This window comes from Geotrypetes seraphini, chromosome 7 (assembly GCF_902459505.1).
Source record: "Geotrypetes seraphini chromosome 7, aGeoSer1.1, whole genome shotgun sequence".
Taxonomy (NCBI): Eukaryota; Metazoa; Chordata; class Amphibia; order Gymnophiona; family Dermophiidae; genus Geotrypetes; species Geotrypetes seraphini.
The window spans coordinates 18502898-18518573 of NC_047090.1; the positions used below are offsets into that span (position 1 = coordinate 18502898).

The 15676-nt window shown below is 43.4% G+C and overlaps 1 protein-coding gene across 10 annotated transcripts in view; it reads right to left on the bottom strand.

The window, feature by feature from the left end:
* Window positions 1-15676, bottom strand: part of ITFG2 (integrin alpha FG-GAP repeat containing 2) — a 131024-nt gene that overhangs the window by 13198 nt on the left and 102150 nt on the right. For all 10 annotated transcript variants that reach the window (XM_033951952.1, XM_033951949.1, XM_033951945.1 and 7 more), the window contains 2 exons: window positions 13050-13141; window positions 1204-1321 (listed from right to left, as the gene is read on the bottom strand). In XM_033951952.1, coding sequence (XP_033807843.1) covers window positions 1204-1321; window positions 13050-13141 — 210 coding nt within the window. The remainder of the gene's footprint in view (window positions 1-1203; window positions 1322-13049; window positions 13142-15676) is intronic.

Genomic DNA, 15676 nt, shown 5'->3' on the forward strand with positions numbered 1-15676 from the left:
TGTCAAATTGCCCCCAACATCTTTCAGATTTACAGAAATTTGTTTCAGTTTTTCTGACTTATCAGCATTAAATAACATTTCTGGCACTGGTATCTTCCCCACATCTTCCTCATTGAACACTGAAGCAAATAATTCATTTAATCTCTCTGCTGTAGCCTTCCCTGAATGCCCCCTTTACCCTTTTTAATTATTTCATTTATTTTAATTTCTCTAGGCCTTCTTTATTCATTCATTTTATCATTCTCCACATTTTCCCTCCTCTTTGATGTCTACGTTTCTTATTATTTATTATATTCTCTCAGCATTTCCTCTAGATCAGTGCTTCTTAACCCATATATAAGAATATAAGAGTTGCCATACTGGGACAGACAGAAGGTCCATCAAATCCAGTATCCTGTTTCCAACAGAAGCCAATTCGGGTCACAAGTACCTGACAAGATCTCAATGAATAAAACATTTTTTTCTGCTTATCCTAGGAATCAGCAGTGGATTTCCCCAAATCCATCTTAATAATGGCTTATGGACTTTTCTTTTAGGAAATTATCCAAACGCTTTTAAAATCCTACTAAGCTAAATACTTTCACTGCATTCCCTGGCAACAAATTGCAGGAGTTAATTGAGTGAAGACATTTTCTCGTTTGTTTTAAATCTACTAATTAGTAGCTTCATCGCATGCCCCCTAGTCCTAGTATTTTTGTAAAGTGTAAATAAGTGATTCATATCTACCCTAACCACTCCACTTCAGTATTTTATAACCCAGTTCTCAGGATATTCAGGATACTCACAATGATTATGCATGAGATATATTTGTATGCACAACTGCCTCAGTATGTTAAATTCTCATGAATTTTCATATGGATATATCCTGAAAACCTGACTAGCTGGATATGCCCCCAAGGATTGGGTTGAGAACCACTGCGCTAGATTTTTCCATTTTCCTGTTATAGATTCAATTTCTTTGGGTTTTTATTTCTTTCTTTCTGGTTTTCTTTATCCTACCTATACTACTCTATTCTCCTCACCTTCCTCACTCTTCCCTACTCTCCATAATTTCATCTTTCATCTCTTTCTTGCATCTTCTCCTCCACCCTTCCCTCTTTGCTTATTTTCCTTCATACCACTCTTTCCTTCCTTTATTCTCTCTCCACGTTTGCCCCACCATTACAAAAACAGAAAGACCACTAAGAAAAGGTGGCTTCTTACCAGCACAAAAAGCATTAACATTTTCATCCACCTGAAATCTGACCACGGTGCGATTGTGGTCAATAATGTAGGTTTGTCCGTCCCAAGCACAAGCGACCACCTCCTCCTGGCCATTGCCCTGTGACTCAAAAGGAGAAAATACCCATTTATTAAAAATCTACCACCAGCAAAACTTTTACATTCCTGACTCACAGGAGAAATCTTTAATGGAAACATGTACCCTTTAAGTTAAGGGAATTCACTACTGAAAAATAAGGGGTGAACAAGGTGAGAAGAACAATATATCTCTACTGTATAAACAATAAGCAAGCTGCAATGACAAATAGATCACATCCTTAACAAATACCCTATAGTTTTTTGTGGTAGGTAGCTAGCTGTTTGCTGAATGTTATACTGTTATTTAAAGTTATAGCAAAGGTGACCATGCGTCCCGTTTTTGGATCCCCTGTCTCGTTGTCCCCACAGACAGCTTCGAGACGCCAAAATGTCCTGTTTTCAGAGACAGCGTTCCGAAGCTGTGCGCAGGGACAACAGGACAGGTGATCGCTTCCAGTCCCTCCCTGCCGCACAACCCCCCCCAAAAAGCCTCTCTAAAGGCCCGATTTAACCCCCTCCCCCGGTCCACCGCCGACGCTGCTGCTCTGCTTACCTCCCTGCTGCTAATCGCGCCCAGAAGCCTTCTTCCTGACGCCAATTCTGATGTCGGAGAGGACGTTCCGGGCCAGCCAGGCAGTGATTGGCTGGCCCGGAATGTCCTCTCCGATGTCAGAATTGACGTTGGGAAGAAGGCTTCTGGGCGAGATTTGCAGCAGGGAGGTAAGCAGAGCAGCAGTGGTGGCGGCAGACAGGGGGGGGGGTTAAATCGGGCCTGGAGGGAAGATTTTTTTTTTTTTTGCGTGGCAGGGAGGGAAGGAGGTAGGCAGGCAAGCTGGCTGGCTTTGGTGTGGCAGGGAGGGAGGTAGGCTGGCTTCGGGGGTGGGGGTGGGACAAAGTCTGGAAGGCAGTGAGGGGGACATAGGAAGGAGGCACTGTGGGCACTAAGGACATGGAAAGGAGGCACTGGGGGCACTAAGGACATAGGAAGGAGACACTAGGGCATTAAGGACATAGGAAGGGGCACCAAGGACATGGGAAGGAGGCACTGGGGGCCCTAAGGACATAAGAAGGAGGCACTAAGGACATAGAAAGGAAGGAGGGAGGGAATAGAAAAGGACAATTGTTGGGCCTGAGTGCAGAAAGAAAGAAATGAAAGAAAGGATACACAGTCAGAAGGAAACGCAACCAGAGACTCATGAAATCACCAGACAGCAAAGGGAGGAAAAATGATTTTATTTTCAATTTAGTGATCAAAATGTGTCAGGTTTGAGAATTTATATCTGCTGTCTATATTTTGCACTATATTTGTCTATTTTTCTTTAGTTACTGAGGTGATATTGCATATTTTAATGTCATTTGCCTTGACATCTTTGAAACCCCACAAATATAAATGATAATTAACATTTTCTCTGTGTATAGTGTGCTTTGTAGTTTTTTTAAATTTTATGGTTACCATTATGAATGAATAAGATTATGTGTACATGAAAAATGAATGGAAGAAATTGGGGGTGGGATTGGGGCGGGGCTAAGGAGGGATTAGGGCTGGGCTAGGACGGGACTGACAATTAATAGATGTCCCCTTTTGATGAAAAAAATTAATGGTCACGTTAGTTATACCTTGTAGTTTGAGAATGCTTAGAGCGTAATTATTTAACAGAATGCCTAGGCAGTGGAGGTACATAAAGTGGGCTGAGAACCAGGGAAACTGAGTTCAACTTCCACTGCAGCTCCTTGTGGTCTTGGGCAAGTCACTTAACCCTCCCCAGGTACCCTGAACCAGGTACAAAACCTTAGATTGAGAGACCACTAGAGACAAGGAAAGTACCTGCATATAAATCAGTTGCAGAGTTCAATTCCCAGACAAGCACCCAAAATGTAAGGATGAGCCCCCACCCAAAATGTAAGGTTTTAGAGGGGTAATGTTGAAGCAAACAAGCCCCAAATGTGGCGGCCTTACACTCCACCTGGTCCCGGGTTCGATACCCTTGTAGAAGATTCAGTAGGAAGTAAAATTACTGACAATGACAGCCAAGAGTGATTGCATAAAGAATATAATGTGCAGAAATAGGTTAATATTACAGATATACATCCAGCATATACTGGGTTACAAATGTACAGAAAGAAATAAGCTTTAAATATACAGAGTGAATTCAGAGACTGCTTGTGTGTGTGTATGTATGAGAGAGAGAGAGGACAGTTTACCTGTATTACAGAGTCTAGAGGGAAGGGGTGAGGGGTTGGTCCTCCAGGCTTCAGGGAGAATGAGTAAGCCAGGGTCCAGGTTCCAGAGAGAAGAAAGAAGGGAGGTCCAGGCTTCAGGTCCCAGAGATAGAGAGAGAAGGGGGAGGGGTGGTGTTGCAGAGAAGAGGCTTTTATAAGTTGGAGTCTTATTCTAAAAATAGAAACTATTGTATGTCCCAGTATCTTCCTGTTGATAATTTGTAAACTGTTTGAAACAATGGTTCGTTTAATTGATAAGGAAGGTGTGACACTTGCAGGAATGGTAGATTGGATTAGTCTCTGGCTTCTTTGTCCCATTCAAGTAGCATATCTTCTTGATAAACAATCCAGTCTGGCTGAATGCTTAATGTATGTGAATTTTGTGCAGGAGCATTTAGGGTCTATCTGCATCAACATTCCAGAGTCAGATTGATATAATGTCCCACAGGCCTCTGCTGACATTTGTTAGGCCAACAGAAAATGCTGACTGCTAGCACTGCTTGGCTGACAGTGCCCTCTGAGGACATCATTCTCACATTTGGGTGATGTCATCTGACAAACCCAGCGTGAATAACTTCGCATTCTATAGCTTTAAGAAATATCCTACTGTGCATGCATACATGACCTGCAGTACAATATCAAGCTAAAGAAATACAACTCCAAGGGGCGGAAGGAGGGGGTAAGAATACATGTTCTGCTCTCCTCAGAGAACACATGCTATAAGTGAGTAACTTTGCTTTCTCCGAAAACAAGCAGGACATTGTTTCTCATATTTGTGAATCCCTACCTACTAGGCTCATCGAAAACCACAAATCAAGGACAATAATGGATGAAAAGTCTTTTTAACTGAATATGAATATTTATGCTTTTAAAATCATTTGTGCAATAAAGTAAATGTTATTCATTTTAAGAAAGTTGCCTGTTTGGAGTCTCTCTGAATAACTCACTTCTACAAAGCAATCACTCTGCCAGATCCAACAAGATTCGGTAAATAAATTTTATTTGTGAGCACAAGACCCGCTGCGAGTATAGCAAGTATGTACGCACTGCCTCTGGGGAAATCTGACCTTCCGCTCGAACTGTGATAGCAGCAGTCTTTGGCTGTTGTTGACAAGGTTAGTGTAAGACTGATGCCTAGCGTGTGTGGTTGGGTTCTAGTGTAATTATAATTTCTTTTTAAAAAAATAAATCTTTATTCATTTTAAATTTTACAACAAGTGTACAGAAAAATCAAAAAGAAGATTTAATCCCAACCCTCCCCCCAAAATCATATTAAACAAAACCGTGGAGGACTGTGAAGACCTCCAAAAAGATCTGACAACGCTGGAAGAGTGGGCCAAAAAATGGCAAATGAGCTTCAACATAGGGAAATGCAAGGTCATGCATGTTGGGAAAAAGAACCCGATGTTCACTTACAAGATGGGGGGATCACCGCTAGGGGTGAGCAACCTTGAAAGAGACCTGGGAGTGATGGTAGACACAATATTGAAGGCGTCGGCGCAGTGCACCACAGCCTCAAGGAAAGCGAACAGAATGTTGGGTATCATTAAGAAAGGTATCACGACCAGGACGAAGGAAGTCATCCTGCCTTTGTATCGTGCAATGGTGCACCCACACCTGGAGTACTGTGTCCAGTACTGGTCGCCGTTCCTCAAGAAGGACATGGCGGTACTTGAGAGTGTCCAGAGAAGAGCAACTAAGCTAATAAAGGGTATGGGGGACCTCTCTAATACTGACAGACTGAAAAAACTGGGGCTTTTCTCGCTGGAAAAGCGACGACTTAGAGGAGACATGATAGAAACCTTCAAGATCATGAAGGGCATAGAAAAAGTGGACAGGGACAGATTTTTCAAACTAAGGGGAACCACAAGTACAAGGGGGCACACAGAGAAATTGAAAGGGGAAAGGTTTAGAACAAACACCAGGAAGTTCTTTTTCACCCAGAGGATGGTGGATACATGGAACGCGCTACCGGAGGATGTGATAAGCAGAAGCACGCTATAGGACTTCAAAGAAGGTATGGACAGGTACCTGGAGGACAAAGGGATTGAGGGGTACAGATAGGAGTAGAGGTAAGGTTATAGGGATAGGATTAGAGGTAAATTGTAAAATTAGTCAGGGACCACTGTTCAGGCAGTAGGCCTGATGGGCCGCCACGAGAGCCGACCGCTGGGCAATATGGACCTCTGGTCTGCCTCAGCAGAGGCAACTTCTTATGTTCTTATACCACATAATATAATAACTTATATCATTCGTTCTATATTTTATTAGTGAAATTAAAAAAACACACCAAAAACCCACCCCCAAACAACATGTATAGTAAGTAGGGAAAAATGCTAATTATTCATTGTAATAATTTATTAATGGCCCCCACACATCCTTAAATTTATTAAAATAATCTTTTTGAACTGCTAACGCTCTTTCCATTTTATACATGTGACACACTGAGTTCCACCAAAAACAATAATTTAATCTTTTAAAATCTTTCCAATTATATGCTATTTGTTGAATGGCAACTCCTGTTAAAATCATTAAAAGTTTGTTATTATTAGAGGATATTTGACATTTAGCTCTCATAGACATGCCAAATAAAATTGTCATATGACAATGCTACATGATTTTCTAGCATACAATTTATTTGATCCCAAATCGACTGCCAAAAAGTTTTAATAAATGGACAGTAAAACAATAAATGATCTAAAGTTCCAGCCTTGAGATGACAATGCCAACATCTATTAGACTTAGAGCAATCCAATTTTTGTAAACGAACAGGGGTCCAGAATGCTCTATTCAACAGGAAAAACCATGTTTGTCTCATAGATGCAGACATTGTACATTTCATCCTCAAGACCAAATACGTGGCCATTGATTCGCATTAATTTGTCCCCATTCCCGTGCAGCTCTCTAGTCAGTACAATGTCCCGGTTCAAGCATTGCAGTGCTTTAAAGATTAGCTTTGCTAAGCTCCCAGCGTTTGGCATACAAACACTGTTTCACTCAAACTTTTAAGCAAAAAAAAAAAAACCAGGTAAGAAACAAAACAAAGCCACACATTCCCCACCTTTACTCAGTTAAGGTCCATGGCCTCAAACCCCTCGCTGGGCAGACTTGAAACTCCAATGTCCATGGGTTCACAACTTTGGACTTGTCCCTCTGCTTCAATCCCCAGCACATCAGACATATCCACCATGTCACAATCGGGGCTAAGTTTCCCAGGCCTCAGTTGAGGAGCAGGGGGCTCTCTGGGGAGCTCACTCTGAAGCCTCCTCAGTTCCTCCCCCTCTCTCTGTCTCAGCTGCTCTGTTTTAACTCCCTCTAACTCGCCCCTCCCTGCCCTGAAGAGGGGGAAGGGAAAAAAATCTCTCTGCAGCTGAACTTGCCTCAGTGACAACTTCTTGAGCTGAGGCTGGCCTTCTGGGAGCTGTAGTTTCTTCACCCCCTGGTTCCTTGGAGCCCTAACAGCTCCCTGGCCGATACTGTCTGGCTCAGCAGGCATAGACTAAGGCAGTGTTTTTCAACTGCTGTTCCGCGGCACACTAGTGAGCCGCGAGATGTTGCCTGGTGTGCCGCAGGGCCGCCATCAGGGCAGTACTATCAGTCCTGCATTCAGGGGCCCGGAGCTGACAGGGGGCCCGAGGCAGGGGCGCCAGTAGCTCGCCAAGGCAAAGTGAGTCGATCACCCAGGACTCACTTTGTCTTGGCGATCTAATCTATCAAGCCGATAAGTCTTCTTCTCCCCGACGTCAATTCTGCAGTCGGAGAGGAAGTTCGGGCCAGCCAATCGCTGCCTGGCTGGGCGGAACTTCCTCTCCGATTGCAGAATTGACATCAGGGAGAGCATGCGTCGGCGTCGGCTTTGGGGCCTGTTATCCATTGGTGGGTCCTGTTCCCCGATGGCAGCGGCAGTGGCAGTGGCTTGGGGAACGGCAGGGAGAAAGAAAGAAAGGGGGCAGGCAGGGAAACAGAAGGAAAGAAGAGAAACAGAAAAAAAGAAAGAAAGGTCAAGGAGAGAGGAAGAAAAAGTTGGGGGAGGGAATGAGGTGTGGAGGAGAGAAAGCATACAGGCTGATAGAAGGGAAGAAAGATTGGATGCACAGTCAGAAGAAGAAAGTGCAACCAGAAATCACCAGACAAGGTAGGAAAAATGATTTTATTTTAAATTTAGCAAAGTGGAGGCAGTATTACCACAGTTTTCAAAGGAATTTGCCCAAATAACTTAATAGTTAACTGGGTAAATTCCCAGAGATGAAAACTTCCCTTCACTTACTATGCACAGTTCTGAATTTATATCTGCTGTCTATATTTTACAATATGGTCACCTTTTACTAAACCGCAATAGTGGTTTTTAGCGCAGGGAGCCTATGAGCGTCAAGAGCAGCGCTGGGCATTCAGCGAAGCTCCCTGCGCTAAAAACTGCTATTGTGGTTTAATAAAAAGGATGGAGGGTATATTTGTCTATTTTTGTATGCTATAAAAACCAAATACAGAGAGAGACTGAGAGCTGTTGACGAAGAGCTACGTGTGTGTCTTTCTTCGATTCCAGCCAGAATATCAGCTTTGTGTTCAGCTAAACAGGCCCAGGTTTCGCACTGAATAAAGTATTTTATAATTTTTCACTATTCTGTTTACTTAATATTTCATAATAAAGTAATTATAAAATACTTTCTTTGTGTTTATTTGATTCCTATTCAAGAGAATTACTTTATATATAGTCAATATAGGCACAGAGTTAAATTTTTTAACATTTTCTAAAGGTGGTGTGCCTCGTGATTTTTTTCATGAAACAAGTATGCCTTTGCCCAAAAAAGGTTGAAAAACACTGGACTAAGGGAAGTCAGCGTTTTCATACTCTGCAGGGCCAACCTGGTCAGCCCTCCTGCATTGGGGTTTACTGATCTTCTCTAACCCTGTGTCAAAGCTAGGAAGAGAGCTAGATTTGTCACAATAGCTCGATGTATAACCTGTCTCCACGCTAATCCCAACATACCCCATAAAGCACCACACCAATACCTTACTTACCCCACTTCTCCTTTTAAAGACTTACAGATTGACTTTACTCATATTCCTCATGCTGCCGGGACCCGACAGGATTATGCCCTTGTTATTGTTGACATGTTTTCCCACCATAAATGAAACTGCTCAGACTGTTGTGAACATTTTACTTTGCGAGATCATCCCTAGGTGGGGATGCCCCACCCACATTAACTCAGACAATGGTCCTGCTTTCACTGCCAGAGTATGCAAAGACTTAGCTACTGCACTCCGCATTGAGTGGAACTTTCATCTCCCATATCACCCACAGAGCTCAGGTATCGTCGAACGCATGAATAGAACTATCAAGGACAAAATCAGGAAAGCCACAGCTGGCACGTTTGTAAATTGGAAGAAATTCCTCCCTATTGTTCTAGCTGAAATTAGGATGCAGCCGCACTGCACCATTGGCTACTCTCTCTTCGAGATTCTAATGGTACCTTTCCCCACCCCATGGGTAGATAAACCCTCAATAGTTGAGTAGTGATCTCCCCTTGATACAGGAAGAATACGTCCAAAAGCTCATAGAAACATTAGGGCATGTTGAAAGAAACGTATCTTGCACCTCTCCTTTTTCTCCACAGATTCCTACCCACTCCTTCCAGCCTGGTGACGTGGTCATCGTCCAGAAGCTTTCCAAGGGTAGGAAACAGACGGACCTCCCACCACTGTGATCGCGGCAACCAGGACCGCTGTACTCACTGAGGAGTCTCCTGTTTGGATCCACGCAAGTCCCTTGAAGAGGGTTAACCTAAAACCCCAGAAGCAAGCCATCCCTGCGCAGACCTCACCCCCTCCAGTGGAACAGCACGATGATCTCGCCGCAGCATTCCACCAACTTTATCATTCTCCTTCTAGCAGTGTTACTGCTAGTTTTTCTTACTGTATGGATCATCGCCAACTGTGTCTACAGGGATGATGTGTCCCGGGTCCACAAAACTTTCTGCCCGTACTCATCTGTATACAACACCCCAGGCACCTCTTTGCGAACGCGACGTCAAGTTGGAACTTTTCCTCCCAAAGGGGGGCTGCCCCTCAGTAGGAATCCAGAAAGAGAGACAGCATATCACCTTTTGGTATAATTCCAGCAGTGTGCATGTGGCCACCTTCTCCTTTGACTACTGTGACATTAGGGACTGCTCAACAATTGAAACCGCATGGCAGTGTGACTGGTTCCGTGATATTCCTAAAACTAAAGACATATATATATGTGTTACTAACTCACATTGGGGGGATAAGTGTGCATACTGGGGAGTGGTAGGGTGGAACACTGGCACTGACTGGGCTTATAAAATGAAAAGTGCTCAGAATAGAGTGGACCAAAATGGTAAATCTCTGCTTAGCCGCATGGCCCTGGATATGATCCTTGCTGAGAAGGGGGGTGTCTGTAAAATTATCCCCAGTACTTTATCTTGTTGCACCTTTATTCCTGACAATACAGGTCCTCCGGGTAAGGTTACTATGGTCATTCAGAAATTAGAGGACCTCTCTGCTGAGCTCAAACGTAACTCTGGTTTATCTAAGCCTTCGGACCAGTACTTTAGCTGGATGCAAGGATGGGTTAAACACCTTCTTATTGTTAAAATCTCTATTATGTCCTTTTTAAATTGCTAATGTGTTGTATTGAAAAACAAAAGGAATTGACCCCAAAATATCCACAAAGAAGAAAATCCAGAGAAAACAAAAAAAAACTCTGTGGAGTGACGATGTTCCCAAATGGACTTTATTTGAAAGTATCAAAGTTCCAAAGGTACACTAAAATCATCCACATAAAATAATTCCATCCACATAAAAGTAAATCATCCACATAAGAGCCTTAAAGGACCTAGTCCGCTAGGGATACAGGACCCAACACGGTCCGCGTTTCGACAAAAAGTCTTCTTCAGGGGTCCCTGGGGGTCCTTTAAAGGTGAGTACGTGGGAAACAATTGTGTGGTGAACCGGAAGTGAGACACTGCTTGCATTTGCAATGGAAAGGGGTCTTTTCTCTTTTTGTTCTGAGCTCTGTGTCCTTATTTTGTTCTGTAAGCTAATTAGTTTTGCCAAGGTTATATCCTCTTTATGTTATGAACCCCACATCCTGCTTTGGCTGAGTGATTTTGTTTCTTGTGAACCAGGACTTAGATAAGCAACATTTGCTAGACTTTAGACAAAAAGACAGTATTATGGAAACTTCCCACTAACTCCAACCCCCCCTTATGTTTGCAACCTCTTTCTAGCTGCTTTTATGTATCCTGTTACCAAATATGACCCATGTAAAATGCTATAAATATATATGCAGCACTCATAATAAATGGACATCTCTTTGGGTATGCAAACATTCTGCATGTCTGTTCTTTCTAAGGAGGTGTCCCCAGATGCATCTGTACCAGAAACGACAGAGTGTGGGCAAGGTGGTATTGGGACCAGAACCGGACCAGGTCCATTTCATCCAGCAGCTTCCCAGACTCCTTTACTTCCTCCCCTCCCAGCAGCATCTCTCCTTCTCCTTCCCTCCTGGTCCAGTAGAAGCTGTCCATTTTTTTCCCTTGCCCAGCAGCTTCCCAGCCTCCAACAGTGGCTTTCTCCCCTCCCAGCACCTCTCCGTACTTGCCAGCACAGCGATTCACTAAGGCAGCCTTGGGTCCTTTGATGGGTCGTGCCGCCTCTGAAGAAAGAGGAAGTTGCATAATCAGAGGCGGCCACGACTCAGCAAAAGCCCCAAGGCTGACTTCATGAATCACTGTGCTGGCAAATACCAACAGCTGCTAGGAGAGGAGAAAGCCACTGTCGGAGGCTCCCCATGATCTCACTGGCCCTGCGTGGACCGGCAGGAAATTGCAGCTCGATCTTGCCGGCCCTGCACGGACTGGCAGGAATTTTCTGCAGACACGGACCGGCAGTTGAAGAACAGTGAGCTAGAGTATTTATATTTTATATTTATATTAGAGATCCATTTACAAAGTATGTATTCTCCCTATCAATATTTCTAAACTAATAAAGTATTTTGTAAATGGATCTCTGCCAGAACCTCTAATGTCCTTCAGTAGCATAATTAGATGAAATAACTACTTCTGAAGGTTATGATTATAGGCGAGGATAGAAAGGATCTTAGTGGAAATGTTTGATTCCCATGGGGTCAGGTTTGATTTCTGTCCCTGTGTAACTCTCTAGTGCAGAGGTGCTTACACTTTTTTGGTTTGCGAGCTACTTTTAAAATGACCAAGTCAAAATGATCTACTAACAATAAAATTTTAACAAACACAAAGCACACTGTACGCAGAGAAAATGTTAATTATTAATTATTCGAGGTTTTTTCCAAAGGTCAAGGCAGATGACTTTAAAATATGTAATGTCACCTCAGTAACAACTATACAAAAATAGACAAATATACCCCTTCCCCTTTTACTAAACCCCAATAGTGGTTTTCAGTGCAGGGAGCTGTGCTGAATGCCCCGCGCTGCTCCCGACGCTTATAGGCTCCCTGTGCAAAAAACCACTATTGCAGTTTAGGAAAAGGGGGCCATAGTGCAAAATATAGACAGCAAATATAAATCTTCAAAATTTGATCACTAAATTGAAAATAAAATCATTTTTCCTACCTTTTTGTCTGGTAATTTCATGAGTCTCCGGTTGCACTTCCTTTTTCTGACTGTAAATCCAATATTTCTTTCTTTCTGCTCCCCCCTTTTCTTTCTGTCTCTTTCTCTCTCCCCCTGCACCCTCTTTATTTCTGTCTTTCTTTCTTTCTCTCCCCCTGCCCCCCCAAGCCATCGTGCCGACTTCTCCACCACACCGATTTCTCCCTGCTTCCCTGAGCCAGGCCTGGTGCATACAAGCGCTGGGCCCACAAGCCTTTCCTTCCCTCCCCCCGACGTCAATTCTGATGTCGGAGAGGAAGTTCCAAGCTAGCCAGGCAGCGATTGGCTGGCCCAGAACTTCCTCTCTGAAGTCAGAATTGATGTCAGAGGTGAAGGCTTGTGGGTCCGGCACTAGTAAATGGAGGTAGGAAAAAAGAATGCAAAGGCAATGCGATCGACTCGAGTTGCCTTTGCGATCTACAGATCGATCGTGATCGACCATTTGGGCACCCCTGCTCTAGTGTGTATGCAAACCTGGGCAGTGGCTTAGCAGGGAGAGGAGCAGAGTGCCTCTAGGCGCCGTCATCTATCCTCTCCTCCCCATACCTCTTCTAGTTGTCAGGGGCAGCAAGCGGGGTCTGCCCCCACCCCCAACCCTGTTCATAGGACCAGGAAGCGATGTCAGAGGACATGCTCAGCCAGCGCAAGAAGCAGGTTGCAGATCCTGCTTACTGCCGGTGACAACTAGAAGAGGTATGGAGATGGGCTGAATGCATTTAAGAGACACCCCCCTCTGCCAGGGGGGATACCGTACACCTCTGCCCCAGGTGCCAGCTTCCCTCACTATGCCGCTGCATCTGGGCAATTTTACAAATATGTAATTGAAAGCACAAAACATTGTTGCTCACACTCAAGTCACTTATAAAATTACTCCCTTACGGTGACATCAAGTTTTTCCAAGGCAAATAACTGATGATCAACCTTCATGGACCATAGCAGCTCATCTGTTCCTTGCATCAGTTTCAAGGTTCCTAAAGAACAGGAAGCAAATCTTTTATATAATTTCCATCAGATGATGCCACACACACACACACACTTGTGTGCCTGATTGTTCACTTGTCAACAGAAAACAAATGTGACATCAACCTGCCTATTAGCTCTACACTATAATTACTACATTTCAGTATATTATGTATGTGTAACATACTTTACATGAAAAGCAAGATGGGACTCAGATACACACTGCTTTATATATGTATTGTAGATAGTTGGGGGCAGGGCAAGATGAATAAATAGGGGATAAAATGTAAAATAAGAGATATGAGATCAGGGGCAAGGGAACTGATGAGAGTGGGACACAGTCACTTCCAGGGCTGTGGAGCTTATCACCAAACCTTTGATTCTGACTCCTATTTTTCTACTGTCTGACTCCAACTTCAGCCCCGACTCTGACATTAGGCTTTAAATTTTTTGCTCTGATCTAAAGTTCTGGTAAATATACTTTTAGATTCAGGACAAAGATATGTATATATAAGTATAAAATAATAAATATACCATATACTGCAGGGGTGCCCAAATGGTCGATAGCGATCTAATAGTAGATCGTGAAGGCAACGCGAGTCAGTTGCGGAGCCCAAGATTTCTCCCTGCTTCTCCGACGCCAAGCACTGCAGTGACTACATAAGCACTGTGTCCACAAGCTTTCCCCTCCCCGTCAATTCTGACATCAGAGAGGAAGTTCCGGGCTAGCCAGGCAGCGATTGGCTGGGCCGGAACTTCCTCTCCGACATCAGAATTGACTTGGGGGGGAAGGCTTGTGGGCCTGGCTTGTGCAGTTGCTGCAGTGCTTGGTGTAATTGTCGGGGAAGCAGGGAGAAATCGGAAGTGGTGGCTTGGAGGGGGCATGGAGAGAGAAAGAAAGACAGAAAGAAAGGAGGCAAGGAGAGCAAAAGAAAGAAAGGGGAGCAGGGAGAAAGACAGAAAGAAAGGGGGGCAGGGAAAGAGAGAGAAAAAGACATACAAAGAAGTGGAGGGGCAGGGGGAGAGAGAGAAAGGGGAGGGGCAGAGAGAGAGGAAGAAAAAGTTGGGAAGGGAATGGAGTGTGTTGGGTGGCAGGGGGCAGGCAGGGAGAGAGGAAGAAAAAGTTGGACTCATGAAGGGACAGAGAGAGATGTTGGTTGGGGAATGGAATGCGGTCTGGAGGAGAGGAGGCAGAAAGAAGGGAAGAAATATTGGATGCACAATCAGAAGGAAGTGCAACCAGAGACTCATCAAATCACCAGATAACAAAGGTAGGAAAAATGATTTTATTTTCAATTTAGTGATCAACATGTGTCTGTTTTGAGAATTTATATCTGCTGTCTATATTTTGCACTATGGCCCCCCTTTTACTAAACTGCGATAGCGGTTTTAAGCCCAGGGAGCCTATGAGCATCAGAAGCAGCACAACTCCCTGCGCTAAAAACCACTATCGTGGTTTAGCAAAAAAGGGGAGGGGGTTTATTTGTCTATTTTTGTATCGTTGTTACTGAGGTGACATTGCATATTTTAAAGTCAGCTGTCTTGACATCTTTGAAAAAAACTCAAATATAAATGATAATTAACACTTTCTGTGTGTACAGTGTGCTTTGTGTTTTTTAAATTTTTTATTATTGGTAGATTGTTTTAACTTGGTCATTTTAAAAGTAGCTCGCAAACCAAAAAAGTGTGGGCACCCCTGATATACAGTATTATTTTTTTTAAACCTGGAATTGGAGTCAGAAAATTTTTAACGACTACGCCGTCACCCAAAATTGCTCACTACTCTACAACCCTGGACATGTCACCATCTATTGGGCTAATTTTGGGTTGTAATAGTGCCTGCAACTAGCTAGGGAGCAGGGTGGATACTAATTTTCTTGGGTTTTTGAAGACCTCTCTAAAGAAAATGCAAGAAGGAGAATTTACATACAAATGAAGCAGTCTGCAAACAAATCTCTCTTGCTAGAGATATATTCAAAACCTGAGTGGATTCATGCCTTCAAAACTGCAGGTTGCCTACCCTTGCTCAAGAGTGCAAATGAAAAGAAAGAAGGTTATTGTTTCTCTGGAGATAAGCAAAAAAGCATAGATCACTTCAAAGCAGTTGCAAACAACAACAACAACAAAAAAAAACCACTTCTTTTTGATACTCATTTTCTACCGTTATTACAGCAACCAGGCAATTTTCATATTATCCACATATCTGCAAGAATTTGCATGTACTTTTTATCCATAAACTGTATATTAATTAAAAAAAAAAAATTCAATGTTCTTTTTTGAAGCATTCATGGCCATGTAATAGAGACATGAATGCTCATTTTCAAAGCACTTGACACACAAAGTATCATAGAAACCTATGGCACTTTGCGTGTCTAAGTCAGACATGTCAAACTCTGGCTTGTGGTATGCTAAAATTTGGTCCGCCAGACAATTTCAAATTTCCCCTAAAGCTTGCCCGCTGGTATAAGCGCAGCATTGCCTGTAGGTTCACGAGGCCTGCAGAGGATCGCTGGTCGGCTGTAGCAATCCTAACAGGTCGCTGTAGC